This window comes from Triturus cristatus, chromosome 7, assembly GCF_964204655.1.
Source record: "Triturus cristatus chromosome 7, aTriCri1.1, whole genome shotgun sequence".
Taxonomy (NCBI): Eukaryota; Metazoa; Chordata; class Amphibia; order Caudata; family Salamandridae; genus Triturus; species Triturus cristatus.
In genome coordinates, this window is record NC_140590.1 from 414,180,248 (window position 1) to 414,202,832 (window position 22,585).

Genomic DNA, 22,585 nt, shown 5'->3' on the forward strand with positions numbered 1-22,585 from the left:
CATCACACAGTAACCTCTTTAATTGTAGTGTGCTGTAGTACTTCCGAAGCACAGGGATGCAACATATGTACATAAATATGTTGCTAATCTATGCTTCTCTCTGCACGGCTGCTTAAACTGCAGCCATGTGGTGACACAGGCACCCTTGCACAATAGTGCAATGATATCTATGTCATGTGCTGTTTGTTTTTCTACAGGAAGACACACCTTCCTGCACAAAAACGATGAGAAAATGCATTTTTCTCCTTCAATGTATGCTGAACATTTCAGCATGCATTGAAGATATAAAAATGTGGAGAAATTAAAACAAGTCTCTTTGTTGTGCTTTCCTACACCAATTGTAGAATGGTGCACCATTCACACACATATCGAGATTTACGATTTCTAATAAATCTAGACATGTGTCTTGTTCTATGAGTATTAAGTGCAATCATGCACAACAACACTTATAGTACACCCTTTCAACCGAAAGTGGTCTGCATGATGAGGTTATATTTTCATGGAGTATAAAAAGTGCACAGAGTGCCTTTTCCTCTCTTTGAAAATATGAAAGAGTATCTTACACAATAACTATGTTACAAAAAGTGACATATTGCCGTTTTTAAATTTCCTTGCGAATGATAGAAGGTAAGCACAGAATTTTGACTGCAAAGATGTTCAAAGAAGAATGATTGAAATGATTGCGGTCCTTCAACAGCTAAAAAAATGAAATATTATGAACCCCTCAAACCTCTTTTTTTGCAGGTCACTTGATATCTGATTATGGTCAGATTTCAAAACTACATAAACAAAGTGTTTTAAGAAACGTGTTTCAACTTTGTAGATTCTTGCAGGCCTCTTCATTCTGTATATTGAGACTTAGTTAAACTTACCTTCACAGTAATAGGAATAAAAAATGTTATTCATTTTTGTCTATTTTTCGTTTAAATATAAATTCTTAAAAATTGCTCATTTTAAAATTTGGATCTGTGAAAGAAAATAAAATAAAAACTATAACATATAATAATACATTTTTTATAACACAACATAATTTTACAAAGTAATTTGTTTGCCTTTTTTGCTGTTCTCAGAATATATTGAATTTCACTCGAAATAGTGATTTCAATGGTACTCATCACTTAACAGCGGGCAAAAAAAAACCAATCAGAAAGATTGTTTAAAAAAACCCAACATACTATTCTCAGTAAAATACCAGAAAATACAAATCATACATATATGAAATGCTTACACCTTACAAAAGGTTATAACTTTAACTTATAAAAACTGTAAATGTTGCCACATTAAAATAATCACCGAATAAATGACCACCAAAAAGTCCATAATTGAAAAATATACCTTTCCTTGAGGCCAAATGGTATTTTTGCACTTCTTCCTTATGTAAACTATCCAATGGTAGTTCTATTAAATTATAATAATGAATTCCTCAGAGAGTGAATTAGCTTCCTAAAACTTTGGCTTCAAAAATATTAGGTAGGAATTTTGTAATTCCCTAGGCAAACGTTGTTTGAAAACCAACTGGGCATCATTACAAAGTGTCCAGCCTTTGTCACATTTTAGATAGGCAGTGTAATGTCCAGATGTGGTGGAAGGACCATCATGGAAAATTATTGCAATTGCTACAAAAGTCCTTCCTGATATTGATATTTGTGCTGCTACAAATTGTTTTATTAAAGTATCCAATTTTCTTCCATCAGCTGTACAACGTTGCATCATTAAAATTATGTATTTTCCATATTTTGTTAACAATAATGTGGATAGCATTTCTGATTTACATTGACTACACTCCATGTTTTGAATTGCACCTTTCACTAATTTATTGAAAGCCACTGATTTACAGTCTGGTAATGTTAAATGCAGAAATCGCTCAGTGTCTACATTGGTGCTACATGTATACGTGCAATTTTCACAATGATATTCCCATTTGTAAGAAAGGCCAAAAATATTTTCTATTTCTACACCTTCATTTTCAAAAATGGTAAGCATATACATTAAAAATTCCTGAGCATCATGTTGAATATTTGGAGTAAATTGTGTAGAACCAGAACACACATCCAAAAGATTACGTACATCTGAAACAGATTATATTTTACTTCTAGAATGCAACAGAGAACAAAATCTTTTTTGCCGATTCTCCATAATTTGATCTTGCAAACCTTCAAGATAAAAAACAACATTGACCACTACATTAGCATAGCAGTTGACACCAGAACTATTTTCAAACTGATTACCAACAATCTCTTCAACAGTGTCCAATTTCTTTTTACCTGCAATCACAACATTATCGTGTTCTTTTCTTTTCTTGATACCTTCAGAACAGATATTCTCTAACCTTCTTTTTTGACCAACCACACGCTTTTCAAATACAGGATATTGACCTAAATTTGGAGCATACACCCTTCTTAACCTATTATACTCTTTTACACAGTTTGCATCTGCAGTAACCTTTGTCTCATCAAAATCAATCAAAAACAAACCAGATAATGTTCTGACTCGCCACAAAGCAACATGTGCCATACCCTCTTTAAATACAGTAGATCCAATGTTCACCAATGCACTGTCTACACTTAATCCTTGAGATTTATGAATAGTCACTGCATATGCCAGAGAAAATGGAAATTGTTTCCTACGGACATATAAATCTTTAACAAGCAAAAAATGAACTGAACAACGACGAATTTCTTTAACTTCATCAATCTGATCAAATTGAATTTTTAAAAATTCAATTCCTTCTTTTTTGTGATAATTCACAAAATCCACCACTTTACCCATTGCACCATTAACTAAAGCTTTCTCTACATCCAAATTACGCGTTAAAATTACCCGACAGTTTACACACACATACAGTGTCTTTTCCAAACCAGCAGTTTTAGATATTTTTTTTTCTAAACAATCTAGTTTTGATCTCAACTTACCCGTTAAAATAATAGTGATTCCTTCATGTAGTATTTTATCGGTGGCTTCCATTTTGACAATTTCTTCATTTTCCAATTTTAATAATTCTTCGTTGAAAATTGAACACTCACGCAGTGTTGGCATTAAGCAAATCACTGACTTATTTTTAGCAATTTCCACGTACACTTTTGCAGCAACTGCATTTTCATTTGGAAAGACATTGCAAAGTAATCGACTCTCCAAAGCTTCTTTCCCTTTTTTTGAAAGAATTCCAATTCTTATATCTTGAAGAATACTTACATATTCAGCATCATTTGCCTGTCGCATATTTGTTGTCAGTTCTTTCTATTCAAAATTACTCCAAATGTTCACATTACCAACACTGCCAAGAGACTTTCTAGTATCTTCATGGGCAAGTGTTTTAAATACCGGTTGTCCTTTTACCGATGTCAGTTGCGGTAGATCTCCAAAAACTATGACGTGTTTTCCTCCAAATAACACGTCATACTCTGTTTTAAGAATTTGCTGCATTCTTAAATGCACAAAGGCAAGCATCAAGTTTGAAACCATGCTCACCTCATCAATAATGAGAAGTTTCATTTTCTTCAGCACTCTTGAAACTTCACAACAAGCTTCTCCAGATAGCTTGTGGTATTCCAATTTGTTCTCATGCTCTACTGGCAGCATTAGTAAACGATGTAAAGTAATTCCTTTAATGTTATGTGCTGTCAACCCAGTTGGAGCAGTGACAACACAAGACAAATGCGACTCAGTTGTTTTTTGCAGATAACTTGTAATTACTTTAATTAAGAAACTCTTTTCTGTTCCAGCTTGACCACTCACATACATTCGGATAGGTTGAAATGATGTACATGAGCAGTCTTTCTTTTCATGAAGTAATCCATGGTCAATCTGCTCTTTCACTTGCTGATATATTTGTTTCTGTTCAACATTTAGTTTCTCTTCCAAGTTTCCTAACTGTATTGCATCTTCTTGTGCTTGATACATTGCTGTTTCCACCTCATTCATGACAATCGCTGCTTCATTTTCAACAATTGGTTGTCCAAGTGGATCTTGCCTCAGTACAGCAGAACTTTGACTGTCTTGAGAACTGTCTCTAGCAATCTCAGCTGCAATTGTAGCCTCTTGATCAATTTCATCATTCAACATTTTCACATAATTTGCGAAAGCACTGCATTGTATGCCATCTTTACAAGCATTAAATGAATCTTCATAGCTGGGAAAATTTCCAAGTAATTCCAGTTCAGAACGCCATGGTTTGAACATTTGCAAAAGGGCTAAATAGTAAAATTCCCTTTTGTCAGCAGTGTCGCAACTCAGTTTTCTGTGATTAATTAAATTTCCTTTCCTTTGTTTCACCAGACATCCTTCAGAACCAATCACTCCATATTTTCCATCGTTGATGTTCTCTGTAATATTCCGTTTAAAAGTGTAGTTTTGCAACACTTCATAGAGACACATGTTCTCAAGATGATGACTTCTCTTTGGATAGTATGTGTCCAACATATTGGTTTTCAAAATATCTGTACTTTCAGGGTCATTTTCTGCTAAATATTCAATTTCTTGAACAGATTTCAGTACCCGATTTCGCATTCCTGCAAGACCTAGACTCACCCAAATGATTCTTCTACTTTTGGAATATAGACTTGCAGATGATAACCGATCTGAACATTCATATGCTCCAATTTCACGATGCGATAACATCTTCAAACTGAAACTGTATAATTTCTTACTTAGACTCTTCTCGTGAGAAATCTCTTCCCACATTTCTTTCAATTCAGTCTTTTCTGATTTAGTAATGTAAGACGTTACATATCGAGCAACAGCAATAGAATTGTCCGCAACATACTGAATATCCATGTTAGCGTTCCACATGGATAAAATAACTGGGTTGTAGTCATTTATGTATTTTGATTCTTCGCTTCTTCTTAAGTTGTAGGTGTTTTTCGGAGACTTTCTTGTGATGGTATGTCGTACAGCTGACATGAAACTGTTCACTCTTCCTTTGGCTAATACAGGACGTGGAAATCCAAAACGACATTTGGTATAGAACTTATCCTTTGACTTGTACTTTCGTCGACAGTATTTTCCACACCTATGGCTTTGAAATCGTAAGACTTGTTCTTTTAAGTTTTTGTCTTCTCTGCTATTTGGTACAGCACATGTAGCATAATCTTCAATGAAAGACAAAACACTTTCATCTGAATCTGTTCCAAATTTGGGGGCATCCTTGACCCATAACAACATATGTATGTGAGGAGCACCTCTTGCTTGATACTCCTTTCTCCAAAAGAAATCCACAACTTCTCCAAGAGGAGGATTCTTTTTATTGCAGATGAAAGACATCATAGCTTCAAATCTATGATTGAAATATCTGCATACATTGACAGGATCCAAAGAGCACAATTCTCCAGGTGTCTTGTATTCAATATTATTTATATTGGAATTTGCCTCTCGAAGAAATTCAAGTAAATCATCCCAAGCATACTCAGCACAGCTTAGTGTAACAAACCATGTAGGAGTTCCCAAGTTCCGTAGCATGCATTTCAGTTCTCCATGTCGACGGTACCAATATTCATTAGTCCCACGCTGACATGCCATCAGATTAATCAACTGAGATTCTAAATGATCATCTCTCTGATGCACTTTATCCATAAAATCCTTTGCAGTTACATTTTGCAGATGCATTCCAGTTTTTAAAATGTGATTTACTGCATATGAAAGTCCAGACAAGTCACTTTCAAATAGAAGATGAAACATATAAGGGATACATTGTCGAAATCTTGGATCTTCTGCATATAATCTTGTTGTCCGATATTCAGATGCAGGAATCTGCACAGGACGTTCATCATATCGTCCACCTTTTCCTGTTGGAAACAACTGTGGGAAACAACGAGCTTCCAAACTCTCTTCCCATACACTCATGGGACTTCCTGTTGCTTTTTTCATTTGAAACAACTCAATTGTATTCCCCATCACCTCTTTGGAATTAAGTGGATGTACACTGTAATGTTCATAGATCTCTTCAGATCTGGACATGTCCACTTTTTCAATTTGTCCACTTAATGTTTCACTATCTTCTGCTAAATCTATTTCTTCTTCTCCAACAAACACAGTTCTATAGTACTCATTATTTTTTATCAGATACAATGATGCCTTTCGCACTTTTCTAACATCCACTAACTCTTGCCAGATTTTCTTATTCTTAGTAGGAACACCATTAACTAGAATGACTAGTGGCTCATTTTCTGCATGGTCTACACCAATAGTTTCAACATTTTTCCTTAAATCTAATGGTAAATACACAACTCTTCCTTTCAATCCTCTTTGCAACTCTGATGGAGGTAATTTACTTGTTTTGGGCTCCATACGAACAATAGCCTGAAATGGGTGAACACATTGTATCAGAATAGACTCATACGTATTTAAATCTATCAGCTCTGGAGGAATAGCAACCAACTCTAGATTATTATGAACAGCTCTAGCAGGCAATTTATTCTCATCTAATTTATTATAACAATATTTGCAAATACGCTGCTCACATCCCAAATCAAAACAATCCTCTACCAACAAATAAGTTGCAAATTCCATCCACTTATCATTATCTTCTATTTCACTTTTTAACTACAGATTGACACCCTTAGTATGACTTTTATAGTGACTTTGCCGACAACAAATACAAGAAACATTTGGTCTTTCACCTGAAATTACCTTAAACTTTGTAATTTCATCCTCAAATTTTTCTGTAATTACAGGTTCTACATTGTCTTCAACATTTTGTTCTCCTAATGTGCCAGTTTCTTCACTCTCTTGCTGAGGCCCAAAGTAACAAAACTCAATATCCTCACAGACCTGCTTCACGGCTGAAACTGACCCACGCAAAAGAGCACTGTTCAACTCACTTAACTTTAGTGCTGGACTTTTTGCATAATACAACCTTCTCACTAACTTCCGCATTTGAGTATGATGTACTGCCAGCATTCTGAAATGGTGAAAAACACTTTCACAAACTTTCCTAGAAAGACAAGCCAGAGAATGACCTTGCAAACCAGTATGTTTTCTCACTCTGCAAGGGTCTAGTCCTTGCAACAGCTTAATCTTTTGTTTTACACTTTTTTTAGTATAGACTCGTAAAAAACGACATAATTTTTCAATAGATTCCTGTCGTACACTACAAACACTACTGCAATCCCAGGGTTTTTAGCACGTCTCCCTAAAACTTCATCAGCTATCACTTCTTCTGCATTTCTTTCAACCATTTTCTCTATCTCCATTGGACAACCATCACTAACCTCATAACCTCTACCACTGGTGTCAACTGCATACAATAATTTTTCACTTAGTGAATAACTCTCTTCATTAAAAAAAGGCTCTGAACTAGAACTGTGTTTCCATTCTCCCCAAAAAAATCACAATTTTTTTTTTATTGATAACTCTTTTCCTCCTACTTTTGGCCTTCATTACATGGATTGGTTTATCTAGTGATCGAATTCTGTTTAATACTAAAATGAATAGTTTCCTTTTTACTTCAAAAGCCTTTTCCACAATGCTTTCAATATGCTTCTTCTTTTTATAAAATAAAGCTCTCTTTTTATATTTCTTCACATCTTTCAGCAAATTATGCACTACTCTCTTGTAAAATATTTTTTTCCGTAATTCCTTATACTGATTTTGTCTTCTTTTACCATACCTTATCTCCTTTGACTGAACATTTGCTTTTTTACTTTTCCTCTTATTTTGATTTTTTTTCTTACTTAAAAAATTATTTGAAGTTGCAGCATTCTCTACATTGTTTGTTCCTACAAACATTTTTAATAAATTGCTTTGTGATCTTACCAGAAGATTTTTTCCTTTTAGCCACATTATCTTTTTCATTCAATACTTGTGGTTGATGTTTCTTCAAATAATCCTCCTGTCTCTGTTCTTTTCTTTTTCTGGCATACTTTCTCGATTTTAACGTTGAAAAACAGTATCTGCAAAAAAGAGTCACAAATACATGTATATTAATAACTTTTAAATTTACAATATTCCATTACTGTACAAACACATTTTTTATAAAAACAGACTAAAAAACTATAGCCCTGAACCACAAGTGTGACAATGATTAAAACACTACATACATAATGCATACTACTTTGAAGCAGTTCATGCCCTAAAGCCTACCTCACTAAAAGACTACATGCTAACTAACTGAATGATTACAGTACTAAAAAGAGACACACTGGGTGAGTAACAGGGTGTTTGTTAGAAGTGTATGAATACTAACTGGGGAATTGAAGCTGCGAAAGACAACTGTGTAGCTCATTAGAGAACTGAATGCATACTGGATAGGCATTTAAAGCAGTCCATGTGCTAAGGTCCGGCTCACTGCATGAGTACTTGGGTACTGACTGAATGATTAGACTACAGCAAGGAGACTGCCTGGATGAATTTATAACTGGTAGACTTTTTGCACAGGGAATGAATTAGTACTTGGTACTAAAAAGATCACTAAAAGACTGCAAAGGGAGTGACAAGATGTTTGCTGGACTACTTGGATGTTGACTAGGGAACTGAAAGTATAAAAGACAAATCTCTAGGTGGTTAAAAGACTGCATGCATAGTGCATAGGGGTTTGAAGCAGTCCATATTCTAAGTCCTGACTGAATACTTAGACAGTAACTGAATCATTAGAGTACTGGAAAGAGAGTGTCTTGGTGAATTTATAAATGTTTGGGTTTTAGCACAGTGAATGGATTAGTACATGCTGTTGAATGGGTCACTAGAAAACTACAAAGAGAGTGATAGGGTGTTTCCTTGAAGTGTATGGAAACTGTCTAGAGAATTGAAGGTGTGAAAAACAACTGTGTAGGTGGTTAGAGAACTACATGCATACTGCATAGACATTTCAAGCAGTCTATTTGGTAATGAATAAATCCTCAGACTACTTCTAGGACAGTGCCTGGGTAAACATTTTAAATTTTAAGTTCTGGGGCATTAAACACAATACTACATGGTACTGTACTTTAGTGTCAAAGCATGACTCATTTTATCAACGCATAAGCAAAGACTGGCTTCTAATGCTACTAAAACTTGACAACATGACAGGTTTCAAAACAGTTTTCTGTCAGCAAATGCACAATGTTACCAAACACTTCTCTGACAGTGGTTCCCAAATGCACACAGGATCACAGTGTGATTCTAGACAAGCACCACTATCCCTAGGAGTTTCCCAAAACTCATTCACTACAGTGGAAGTGATAAGGGAACTGCACACAATCTACATATTTCACGACTACACTTTAGTGTCAAAGCCTGACTCATTTAATCAACACATAGGCAAAGACTGGCTTCTAATGCTACTAAAACTTGACAACATGACAGGTTTCAAAACAGTTTTCTATCAGCAAATGCACGATGTTACCAAACACTTCTCTGACAGTGGTTCCCAAATGCACACAGACTCACAGTGTGATTCTAGACAAGCACCACTATCCCTAGGAGTTTACCAAAACTCATTCACTACAGTGGAAGAGGTAAGGGAACTGCACACAATCTACATATTTCACGACTACACTTTAGTGTCAATGCCTGACTCATTTAATCAACACATAAGCAAAGACTGGCTTGTAATACTACTAAAACTTGACAACATGACAGATTTCTAAAACAGTTATCTGTCAGCAAATGCAAGATGTTACCAAACGCTTCTCTGACAGTGGTTCCCAAATTCACACAGACTCACAGTCTGATTCTAGACAAGCACCACTATCCCTAGGAGTTTACCAAAACTCATTCACTACAGTGGAAGTGTTAAGGGAACTGCACACAATCTACATATTTCACAACTACACTTTAGTGTCAATGCCTGACTCATTTAATCAACACATAAGCAAAGACTGGCTTCTAATGCTACTAAAACTTGACAACATGACAGGTTTCAAAACAGTTTTCTATCAGCAAATGCACGATGTTACCAAACGCTTCTCTGACAGTGGTTTCCAAATGCACACAGACTCACAGTGTTATTCTAGACAAGTACCACTATCCCTAGGAGTTTACCAAAACTCATTCACTACACTTGAAGAGGTAAGGGAACTGCACACAATCTACATATTTCACGACTGCACTTTAGTGTCAATGCCTGACTCATTTAATCAACACATATGCAAAGACTGGCTTCTAATGCTTCTAAAACTTGACAACATGACAAGTTTTAAAACAGTTATCTGTCAGTAAATAAACGATGTTACCAAACGCTTCTCTCACAGTGGTTCCCAAATGCACACAGACTCACAGTGTGATTCTAGACAAGCACCAGTATTCCTAGGAGTTTACCAAAACTCATTCACTACAGTGCAAGTGGTAAAGGAACTGCACACAATCTACATATTTCACAACTACACTTTACTGTCAATACCTGACTCATTTAATCAACACATAAGCAAAGACTGGCTTCTAATGCTATTAAAACTTCACAACATGACAGGTTTCAAAACAGTTTTCAATCAGCAAATACACGATGTTACCAAACGATTCTCTCACAGTGGTTCCCAAATGCACACAGGCTCTCTGTGTGATTCTAGACAAACAACACTATCCCTTGCACTATACCAAAACACATTTCTTCATCTACCAGGAGTACTACATTTTACTGCAGAAACATAACTCATTTCACAAATTCATAAACAATAAGTGGTTTCTAAATCTACCAAAATATAAGAACTGCATAGTTATCTGTCTACAAACACATGAAAAAACACAAATCCTTATCACAGAATGGTTTCTACATGCACACACACTGTCAATAAGATTGTAGAGAAAAAAATTACTCCCTACACTTTAGCAGAAAAAATACATTAGTCTGATTACAATAAAAATAGTCTACATACATCCCCTCACAATTAAATAACTCACCTTTCAAGATGTTTTGTAGATAAAGAAGTATATCAGTCACACACCAGATATCAGTCACAAGCCAGATTTTCTGATACAGAATCTCTGCGCTGTGCACCTGTCAGCAAAACCAAAGAATGGCAAAGTTTCCCTCTCATTTTCCACACATATACATGTAAACATCAAATCACATTCCTTCCCACATAAATTCAAAAGCAAACAGACATTTCTATTGGTTAAACATTTCAACCCTTTCCAAATGACATAAACTTCAACCCTTCCCCCAATCTGCCTTCTGCCCATTACCATAGAAACAGGTCATGGAACACTGTACTGAGCACACAGGTCACAAGTTCAGCACACACAATGTTGCTAATCAAAACAGCAAGTGTGCTTGACTTCTCAACATATCAGCTTATCATATATAATGTTCCTTGCAATCTGTTTTTGTTAACCAATAAGAATCAAGCATTTAAAAAACAGAAACATGCACCCTACCTTTCAGTGTAGAAGGTTGTCAAACAACCAATGATTTCTTGTCTTTTTTCAAAATTGCATCTTAGCCACCATTTTAGAAATATCTTACTTTCCAAACTGCCATTTCATTTACAGAGCCCATCTGAGTGCATCCAGACCTCCTTACAAGATGCTTACAGTGTGGATTGTGGGACACACCTACATTTTTTGGAGCCAAAGGTATGCAGAAAACAAAGGCATTCACAAAGACCTAGGTTTGCCAAATCTAGACATTAAATGGATTGGACAGAGAGGGTTAAAGTGGCACCAATTGATGCCACTGGTGAAATCCTTCATGCAAATCCAACACCCTGACCTCATAATAGTGCACTGTGGTGGCAATGACCTAGGCACTTTGACTGGGGTAGGTCTGGAAATGCTTATGAAGGACACCTTTGCACAACTGATTTCACTTTTCCCTAAAACTGCCTTTGTGTATTCTAACATATCCCAAAGGCAGAAATGGAACTGGTCCGATCATTTTTGTCCACAGATTGAGAAAGCTAGGAAACATGTGAATAAATCTGTTTCTGCTTTTCTCCGTGTTGGACCCGGCCTCGTGGCGTGGTCTTAACCCTCTTGGATTGTGCTCGTCCCCCGCACCGGCCTACACGGGCCGCCCTTTCAGGCCGCCAGGGACCCCTCCTCCCTTCGAGGCCCCCTTTGGATTGTACCCGTTCTTCTACACCCGCCTCAGCGGCCCCCTTTTCCAGGCCGCACAGGGACCCCTCATCCCTTCGGGGTCCCCCCCATGCTTGCTCCACGCACCAGCCCATGCAGCCCGGCTCCCTCCGGCCTCGGCCCCAGCGAAGCCCCGACATCGAGGCACCAAGATCTGGCCAGGGGGCGCCGCATGGCCACTTCACCACTCCCGGAGGAGGAGAGTTTCGATGGGACCCCCACCGTCCCTCAACACCTAGGTGCGATCGTCCTCCGGCCTCCCCGGGCCTGGCGCCTCTCCCGCTGGGCGTCTGGCCTCTCCCAGCCCGGCCTCTCCGCCCCCCCAGGCGCAAGGGTCCGGACATCAAAGGGCTCCAGACCTATATCTGGGGCAACCCCGCAATGGGACAGTAGTTGTATCCCAGAGTCAAGAGCCCTGCTGATGGAATCGCGGCTGACCCTACGGAGAAGAACTCTTGCTTGACACTATACCACGAGCCCTGCTGACTGCGTCGCGGCTCCACCTTATTGAGACAAGGATTCTCACGGAACATCGGGGCCCTGCTGATGCTGTCGCGGCCCAACCTCGCTGGAACCTCCCCCGGAGCCCTGCTGACGTCGTCGCGGCTCGAGCTGAACTGAAACACCTTAAGAGCCCTGCTGACTTAGTCGCGGCTCAAGCTCCACGAACTGATTGCTAAGAGCCCTGCTGACGCCGCCGCGGCTCGACCACTCCAAGACCCGGAGTCCCTCCAGCTTGAGGATCAAGAACTGGGCCTAAGGTACCCTCGTACCCAGCTGCTACTAAAGACTGTCCCGCTACCCCGCCCTTACCAAAGACTTTGAGACTCTTGCGGATCCCTCGATCCCCCCTTGTATATATCGATAACCGTAACGTCCTAAATGCTGATAAAGAACTGCTCGTCTTGATAAACAACCTCGAGTCCTGTGTGGTAGTGTTACTGTGCTAGTACGGTATAGGAGAAGGACCTCTCCTAGGAGGCTTCTCAGCAGCGCTCGGCTACTTCGTACAGTGTGGGGGCCCCCCTGGGTGGTCTCTCCGACCCCCCCGAGGTCCGCCTTCCAACATTTGGTGGCCAGCGACGGGATCCGAGCCGAACGCAGATCGTACAAGCAAGTAACCCACTCGCTATCCATCCAGACGAACAGAGACCATGAGCAACCAGGAAACCGCCGCAACCATGGAGTTCCAACCAGAACGATTGGAAGAGTACACGCACAAGGAGTTAAAACAGTTTTGCAAGGACAAGGGCATTGCGACCACCGGCCTAGGTACCAAGGAAGAGATGTAGAAAGCCCTGAGAAGCTGGATAGAGTCCGAGGCGGGTCCCTCCCGGAGTGAAGGTCCCCTGCCCCTGAATGCAGTCACGCCACCAGCACCGACCCCAGCGAACGGAGGGAGAAATAGCCTGGAAACCGGCCTCTCCGCGGAAGAAATACGAGAGTGGGAGAAGGTCCGGACCCATGAGCTAGAGCTCGCACGACTGGACGGCGAACTCCTGCTGGCCGAAAAGAAATTGGCCATGGAACAGCTACGGCTACAAGAGGAGATAGAGGAGAAGAAGCGGCATCGAGAGCTGGAGGAGAAAAGGCTGATCCTCGAACACGAGCGGGGCCTCAAAGAACTCGAGCTCAAGGCCCAGAAGGGGGAGACCGGCACCCCCAGCAATAGAGACGCTCTGCCGCCCGCCGAAGCCAAGGTCCATATTCCCAAAGATGTCGTCAAGGAGTACTATAAAAACGACGACATCCAGCAGTAGTTTAAGGCGTACGAGGTGGCCATGACCTCCCATCGGGTACCCCGGAAGGATTGGGGTGCCAGCCTATGGGGTCGGTTCCTTAGCGAGGGCCGAGACACCCTGATCCAGCTCCCGGAAGAGGTGATGACCTCATATGACCATATGAAGGAGGCCCTGCTCACCCGTTATGGACTAACCACGGAAATGTACCGCCAGCGTTTCAGAGAATGCAAGAAAATCCCCGGTACCACGTGGGTAGAGTATGTTGACTTTTTCAGCCGGGCCCTAGAAGGTTGGATCAAGGGGAGCAAGGTCACCACCTATGGGCAGCTGGTCGACCTCATTATTTGGGAACACCTCTCCAACAACTGCTTCGTGGAGCTAAGGCAACACCTCCTCGACAGCAAGCTGACCGAGCCGCGGAAGCTCGCCGCCGAGGCCGATCGATGGGTCAACACCCGAGTCCCCCGGAGCTCGATGGGGGAGTACCAGCGAAACCCCACCGGACCCCCCCGCCAGCGCGGCGGGGGAGGAGGGTCGAACAGAAATCGGGACATCCTAGCCGGGCCGCCCCGGAGTCCGCCTCGGGGGCCGCCTCAGCAACACACCTCCCCGAACCTAGCCCGAAGAGGGACGACGCCAGCCAGAACCGGACCCCGGCCCCCGATAACCTGCTACGGCTGCCAACAAACAGGACACTATGCCAGCGACCCTGCCTGCCCCATGAACCGACGAAGTGGGACCAGCGGGCCCCCGCCCCGACAACTCGCGGCTGCCGCCCTGGGAGAAGGGGAGGAAGAGGAAGAACCCCTCGACGGGGGGTCCACGGAGTGGGAGCCGGCGGCCATGTCCCTGGTCTGCCTGGGCAGCCGAGAATTGGTGCCCCGAACACCCATCCCGAGCAACACCCAGAAGTACCAACAGTGGGTCACTATCAATGGACGACGGGCCGAAGCCCTCCGTGACACCGGAGCCAGTGTCACCGCTGTCCGCTGCCACCTGGTGGCCCCCGAACAGATCCTGCCGAATGTGCTATGCCCCGTCCGGACGGCCGACAACAGCGAGAGCATGTGCCAGATGGCCCAGATTCCCTTCGAATGGGGAGGGGTGACGGGCATACTGAAGGTGACTGTCCGCGACGACGCTCCGGTGGACTGCCTCCTGGGGAACGACCTCGAGAGTTCCCCCTGGGCTCAAGTGGAGTGGCGAGAGCATCTCCGAATGCTAGGACTACCCGAATGGGCCTGCGCCACCACCCGGTCCATGGCCGGCCAGGACCCCGTTCGTCCATGGCCTCCGACACCGTCTAGCCCGAGGGGCCCGTGCCACCACCTGCCTCCAGCGAGGAAGAAGCGGACACCGATGCCAGATCCACGGTGCCCCCCCGGACGGGATCGCCTCTCTCGGCACACTCCCGGAGCTGGCCCAATGGCGCCACGACGGGGGCCCCACCAGAGAACAGTTCGTACAGGAACAGAAGACCTGCCCCTCCCTTGAAGGAGTCCGGCAGCAAGCGGCCTCGCAGGCCAACGGTGACCAGACCGGAACCCACTGGGTCTATTGGGCCGAAGGACTACTGTACAGCGAGCAGAAGATTGCAGAACTGGGTGCCAGTCGAGTGCTGGTGGTCCCCCTCCGATTCCGGGAGTTCCTCCTTAACCTGGCACATGATGTGCCCCTCGCCGGCCACCTGGGGCAGGACAAAACCTACAGCCGCCTGGTGACCCACTTCTACTGGCCCCGGATGCGGAGGGACGTGGACAACCACTGCCGGTCCTGCCAGACCTGCCAGGCCAGCGGCAAGACGGGGGGACGGGTCAAAGCCCCTCTCCAGCCCTTCCCAGCAGTCAACACCCCGTTCGAACGGGTCGGAATAGACATCGTAGGGCCCCTGGACCCCCGGACCGCCCTGGGTCACCGCTTCATCCTGGTCCTCGTAGACCACGCAACCAGGTACCCTGAGGCCATCCCGCTTCGAACTGTGACAGTCCCCGTAGTGGGCCGGGCCTTAATGGGGATCTTCTCGAGAGTGGGGTTCCCCCGAGAAGTAGTGAGCGACCGAGGTACGAACTTCATCTCTAAATACATGCGGTCCCTGTGGCAGCAGTGCGGGGTCACGTACAAGTTCACCACCCCATACCACCCTCAGGGGAATGGACTGGTCGAGCGGTTCAACAGAACCTTAAAAGGCATGATCAAGGGCCTGGAAGAACCCCTACGGCGGAGATGGGATGTCCTGCTGCCGTGCCTCCTGTTTGCCTATCGGGAGGTCCCGCAGAAGTCCCTGGGGTTCAGCCATTTCGAATTGTTGTACGGGCATCCAGTCCGAGGACCCCTCAGCCTGGTCAAGGAGGGCTGGGAGACGAAGCCCCTCCCGACATCTACAGATACCTCCTGACCCTACGAAACCAGACACGGAGGTTCCAAGCCCTGGCCGAAGCCAACCTCGAGGCCAGCCAAGAGGACATGAAAAGATGGTACGATCAAAACGCCTCTACCATCGAGTTTGAGCCGGGCCAGCAAGTCTGGGTCATGTCACCGGTTGACCCCTGCGCCCTCCAGGACAAATGGACAGGGCCCTTCAAGGTGGTGGAAAAGAAGAGCCCTGTCACCTACCTGATCGACATGGAGTCTCCCCGGAACCCCCTCCGGGTTCTACACGCTAACCGGCTCAAACCCCACTTTGCCCGGACCGAACTAAGCCTACTGCTAGCGACCAACGACGGGGGCGAAGGCGACTCCGAGCCCCTACCCGACCTCCTGCGGACCAGCGACCACGACGGGACCATCGAAGGCGTCCAACTCGCCTCCTCCCTGACCCCGGAACAGCACCACGACTGTCAGCAACTGTTGCAGCCCTTTGCGGCCCTCTTCTCCCTCACTCCGGGGGTGACGCCATGGTGTGTCCATGACGTCGACACTGGGAACAGTCCCCCCGTGCGACACAGAGCCTACAGAGTACCCGACCGGGTGCGGGCCTGCATCCAGGCGGAGGTGGCGAAGATGCTGGCCCGTGGGCCAGTCCTGTCGTCCTGGTGCCAAAGGCCGCCGCACCAGGCACCCCCCCTGAGCTACGATTTTGTGTGGACTACCGGGCCCTGAACGCTGTTACCAAGACCGATGCCCATCCTCTTCCCCGGGCCGACGAGCTCATCGACCGCTTAGGGGCAGCCCGCTACCTGAGCACTTTTGACCTCACCGCCGGGTACTGGCAGATCCAGCTCACCCCTGGTGCCCAAGAGAGATCCGCTTTCTCCACCCCTGATGGGCACTACCACTTTCGGGTGATGCCCTTCGGCATGAAGAACGCCCCGGCCACCTTCCAGAGACTAGTGAACAAGGTCCTGGCCGGGCTAGAAGCCTTCAGCGCGGCTTATTTAGATGACATTGCCGAATACAGCAGCCACTGGGCTGAGCACCTGGGGCACCTCAAAGCAGTCCTGCCCGCCCTCCAAAGGGCCGGGCTCACGATCAAGGAAAGCAAATGCCAGATAGGCCAAGGATCGGTGACCTATCTGGGCCATCAAGTAGGGAGCGGTCAGGTGGCTCCCCTCCAACTGAAAGTGGATGCCATCCAGGCGTGGGAACCCCCCACCACCCAGACAGCTGTCCGGGCCTTCCTGGGCCTCACCGAATACTACCGGCGATTCATCAGAGACTATGGGAGCATTGTCGGCCCCCTCACAGAGCTCACGTCGAAAAAGCAGCCCAATAAGGTACACTGGACCCCCCGCTGCCAGACCGCCTTCGAGACTCTCAAAACGGCGATGTGCACTGCCCCCGTGCTACAGGCCCCTGACTACAGCAAGGAGTTCGTGGTGCAGACGGACGCCTCCGAATATGGAATTGGGGCCGTCCTGTCCCAGGTGGATTCGGAGGGACTCGACAGACCCGTGGCCTTCATCAGCCGACGGCTGTTGCCCCGGGAGCAGCGGTGGAGCACCATCGAGCGGGAGGCCTTCGCTGTAGTGTGGGCCCTCAAAAAGCTCCGGCCCTATCTCTTCGGCACCCACTTCCGGGTCCAGACCGACCACCGGCCCTTGCGGTGGTTAATGCAAATGAGGGGCGAGAACCCCAAGCTGCTGCGATGGTCCATCTCGCTGCAAGGGATGGACTTCTCTGTTGAACACCGGCCCGGCAATGACCACGCCAACGCCAACGGCCTGTCCCGCTTCTTCCGCCTCGACGAGGAGAACCCCCAAGGAAATGGGTGACTCTCCCTGCCTTCGGCTGGGGGGGACGCCTGTTGGACCCGGCCTCGTGGCGTGGTCTTAACCCTCTTGGATTGTGCTCGTCCCCCGCACCGGCCTACACGGGCCGCCCTTTCAGGCCGCCAGGGACCCCTCCTCCCTTCGAGGCCCCCTTTGGATTGTACCCGTTCTCCTACACCCACCTCAGCGGCCCCCTTTTCCAGGCCGCACAGGGACCCCTCATCCCTTCGGGGTCCCCCCCATGCTTGCTCCACGCACCGGCCCACGCAGCCCGGCTCCCTCCGGCCTCGGCCCCAGCGAAGCCCCGACATCGAGGCACCAAGATCTGGCCAGGGGGCGCCGCATGGCCACTTCACCACTCCCGGAGGAGGAGAGTTTCGATGGGACCCCCACCGTCCCTCAACACCTAGGTGCGATCGTCCTCCGGCCTCCCCGGGCCTGGCGCCTCTCCCGCTGGGCGTCTGGCCTCTCCCAGCCTGGCCTCTCCGCCCCCCCAGGCGCAAGGGTCCGGACATCAATGGGCTCCAGACGTATATCTGGGGCAACCCCGCAATGGGACAGTAGTTGTATCCCGGAGTCAAGAGCCCTGCTGATGGAATCGCGGCTGACCCTACGGAGAAGAACTCTTGCTTGACACTATACCACGAGCCCTGCTGACTGCGTCGCGGCTCCACCTTATTGAGACAAGGAACCTCACGGAACATCGGGGCCCTACTGACGCTGTCGCGGCCTAACCTCGCTGGAACCTCCCCCGGAGCCCTGCTGACGTCGTCGCGGCTCGAGCTGAGCTGAAACACCTTAAGAGCCCTGCTGACCTAGTCGCGGCTCAAGCTCCACGAACTGATCGCTAAGAGCCCTGCTGACGCCGTCGCGGCTCGACCACTCCAAGACCCGGAGTCCCTCCAGCTTGAGGATCAAGAACTGGGCCTAAGGTACCCTCGTACCCAGCTGCTACTAAAGACTGTCCCGCTACCCCGCCCCTACCAAAGACTTTGAGACTCTTGCGGATCCCTCGATCCCCCCTTGTATATATCGATAACCGTAACGTCCTAAATGCTGATAAAGAACTGCTCGTCTTGATCAACAACCTCGAGTCCTGTGTGGTGGTGTTACTGTGCTAGTACGGTATAGGAGAAGGACCTCTCCTAGGAGGCTTCTCAGCAGCGCTCGGCAACTTCGTACAGTGTGGGGGCCCCCCTGGGTGGTCTCTCCGACCCCCCCGAGGTCCGCCTTCCAACACTCCGAGACTACAGAATGGGGTCCAGTTACAATAACAATCTGTGCTTTCATATGCAAGAGATGTATAGGAGAGATGGAGTACACTTTACTGATGAAGGAAACAGAGTCTTCCTCAACAACTTTAGACTCTGTATAGGTACTTACTTATAAGTACCAAAAACTCTCAATGAACACAAAAGCTCTTTTTAGAGCCACTCAAGAACAAAACACTTAAGCTTAATCTTTGTCTCCCAACAATTTAATTTTTTTTCCCTTGGATCCGCGCACCCACCGCGGGAGAATCCGGGCATCCAACGCGATAGGATGCATGCACCGTGCGCGCATTTCGCCGCTTTTTTTTTTTAAAAAAGGGGGGCCCCAGGGAGTCCTTCTGGGACCCCCTAAGCACCTCTAGAGGGTCAGAGTATTTCCACTCTGCCCCCTTTATATATTTTACGCACTTATTCCCCTTGCTTCTTCAGCCTCGCTTCTACCGAGGCAGAAAAGTGCCGCCAACAGTTCCTGGTTTCGAATGTAGAGAGACGCTCGACAGCCAATTAGCATTCAGCGCGCGATCGGGAGGGTGCACGCTCGTTTCGAGGAGGGTTCGCTTACGGTGCGGGTACAGTCCGCGGATCCTCCCCTGCCATAGATATCACTAACTTTTTTACCCTATATTTCTCAGGAACTACTGAACAGATTCACACCAAATATGTAAAAGGCACGAGTCCGAACTGAGGACTACCTCTTTGCCAAATTTGGTGTCATTCCGTTCAGCGGTTCGGGCTGTTGCTGCGACAACAGATCCTATGGGAAATTGCATGGGGAAAATGTGTTTTGAGACCCCCTTTTTTCTCGGCCCCCGCTTGACGAATCACCGCAAAACTTTCAGGGTAGGAGCAGAGTGGAGCTGGCCAGAAGTTTGGAGAATTTCACAAAGAGTCCTCATTCGGCCCCAAAGATATTCCCAATAGAATGTTGCGGATTTCCTATGGAAAATAGGTCCTAACTATAACTATCTACTGGCGACCGCCAGTAGATAATATATATGGGCGAGGTGAAGGATATCATGGTGGAACATGCTGTTATGTACTTAAGGTTTATTGATGATTTGATTTTTATTTGGAAAGGATCGGAACAGAGTGCACAGGCATTCGTGGATAAACTTAATAGCAATTGCTTGAATTTACATTTTACATCAGCCATAAGTAAGAATTCTGGGTATTTTCTAGATGTGGAGTTATATGTTGAGAACAGCAAATTGGTTACAAAGCTATATAGAAAGCCCACTGCTGGGAATACAATCCTTCATGCCTCCAGTCACCATCCGCAGCACTTAATACGCAGCATCCCGTATGGCGAGATGCTGCGTATACGACGGGTCTGTAGTTTAGATGCGGACTGCATTCGTGCACAAGAGGCCAGTAAACTTCGCTTCTTGGCAAGGGGCTATTCATATAAAATCATAGACAGTGCGATCATGAAAACAAGAGGCTTATCCAGATGTGAAATTTTGGTCCCCAAAATGAAACAAGTTACTTCTAGTGAGGATACTTCAAGTGCCCAATCCAGGATTATTCTAACCTTTAGTAGACAACATCAGGAGCTAAGGAAAATCTATTCTCGTAATTGGAACTTGGTGCAGGGGGATCCCATTATTCGTGACCTAGTAGCTAATAAACCAGTTCTAACATTTAGGAGATCAGCTTCGATGAGCAATAGGTTAGTCAGTAATTGTCCTGAAATAGCCACTCCTACAACTTGGATGGCACAAATTAAGGGCTTTAAAAAGTGCTTCACTTGTAAGGCTTGCAAATTTGGACAAAATAAGACCCATTACATCAGTCCTTTTAAATATGAACCCATCCTGATTAAGAAAAGAACGACATGTAAAACAGAATATGCTGTGTATGTGCTGGAGTGTCCTTGTGGACTGAAATATGTGGGTAGCACCAGGTTACCGGTCCACAAAAGGATACTCCAGCACATCAGAGCTATTACAGGGAGGGATCAGGCATATCCCGTCGCTAGACATTTTGAGCTGTTACATGACAGTAACCCCAATTTTCTCCATTACTATGTAATAGACACGGTTACGCCAATGAAACGGGGTGGTAATCGTGAGGGCAAATTGCGCCTTTTGGAGACACGATATATTTTGGAACTCAACACCAAAAATCCGGCTGGATTGAATGCTAGTGAAGACTTTTTTACCTGTTTATAGTCTCTGCACGTTCTTCATATGATGGGTATTATCATGACATATGTGAGATGTGGGACAGCTTTGTTTGACAAACAGCGAAAAGAATGGGATATATGAAATCTGAGGGAATTAAATAAACAACTATTATCAAGAGATAGCAATATCAAATATGAATATAAATCCCATATATCTTTTAAAACTGTTTTAAATGGGGAAACTATCTGGTATCTTTTTAAGGGGAAGGAAATTATCCTTTGCACAATTTTGCACTATTTGCACAAACTCTTTGAGTGGTTTTTAATTTCAGATATAGCAATGGGATGTGTGGCTCACAATGATGGCCCACTTGGGCTTTATTTTTCATTTGATAAAAAAGAAAAAGATTGATTGTTATACTATTTGTGGAAGTGTTAGCAACATATTGACTCGGAATTTACTAAAAATGAATGCGAACAATTTAGGGAGGTCTACTGAGACACCTAATAAATGTCGCAAACGGATATCTATATTTGTTATTATAAATAACAATAACAAATATCAACTAAACACAGGAAAATCTGTTTTTATATATATTCAGGTTTTTATAGATTTATATATTTTTGTATGTATTTATATTATATATTTATACATTGATGGATCTTTCTGTGATTTAATGTTTACATGATGATATGTTTCAGTATTTTTTCTATGTCTATGTAGTTGCAATAACACCTGAAAGCCATTTCCTGTTCACCTCTTTAAATACCACTCTTTCCGTTAGCAATGTGTCATGTGATCAAGACCCGAGTGGGGGTCGAAACGCGTTATGACGGACTGGCTGGGCAACTAAATAAAGCACTTTGATTGGCACAAATCTTCTGGGTCCGCTTTTTGTCTCCATGCCCAAGCGAGGCACTGGCAGCGGCGTTTCGCATTTATATATATATATATATATATATATATATATATATATATATATATATATTACCTACTGGCGGTCGCCAGTAGGTAGTTATAGTTAGGACCCCTTTTCCATAGGAAATCCGCAACATTCTATTTTGAATAACTTTGGCGCCGGTTGATGAATCCTCGCGAATTTCTCAAAATAGGTGGGGCGCTACGCTCCGCTCCTACCCTGAAAGTCTCGGGGGGATTCGTCAAGCGGGGGCTGAGATAAAAGGGGGGTCCCAAAACGCATTTTTCCCATGCATTTTTCCATAGGACCTTTAGACAGAGCTACAGCCCGAACG

The 22,585-nt window shown here is 45.1% G+C and overlaps 1 protein-coding gene across 1 annotated transcript in view; it reads right to left on the minus strand.

Moving 5' to 3' along the window:
- Window positions 1-1,224: 1,224 nt before the first annotated feature.
- The window catches only part of LOC146809830 (uncharacterized), a 38,950-nt gene continuing 17,589 nt past the window's right edge, over window positions 1,225-22,585 (minus strand). Inside the window, exons 2-4 of the mRNA XM_085614912.1 lie at window positions 5,032-6,170; window positions 4,273-4,983; window positions 1,225-1,230 (exon numbers count right to left, since the gene is read on the minus strand). Of these exons, the coding sequence (XP_085471038.1) occupies window positions 1,225-1,230; window positions 4,273-4,983; window positions 5,032-6,170 (1,856 nt within the window). The remainder of the gene's footprint in view (window positions 1,231-4,272; window positions 4,984-5,031; window positions 6,171-22,585) is intronic.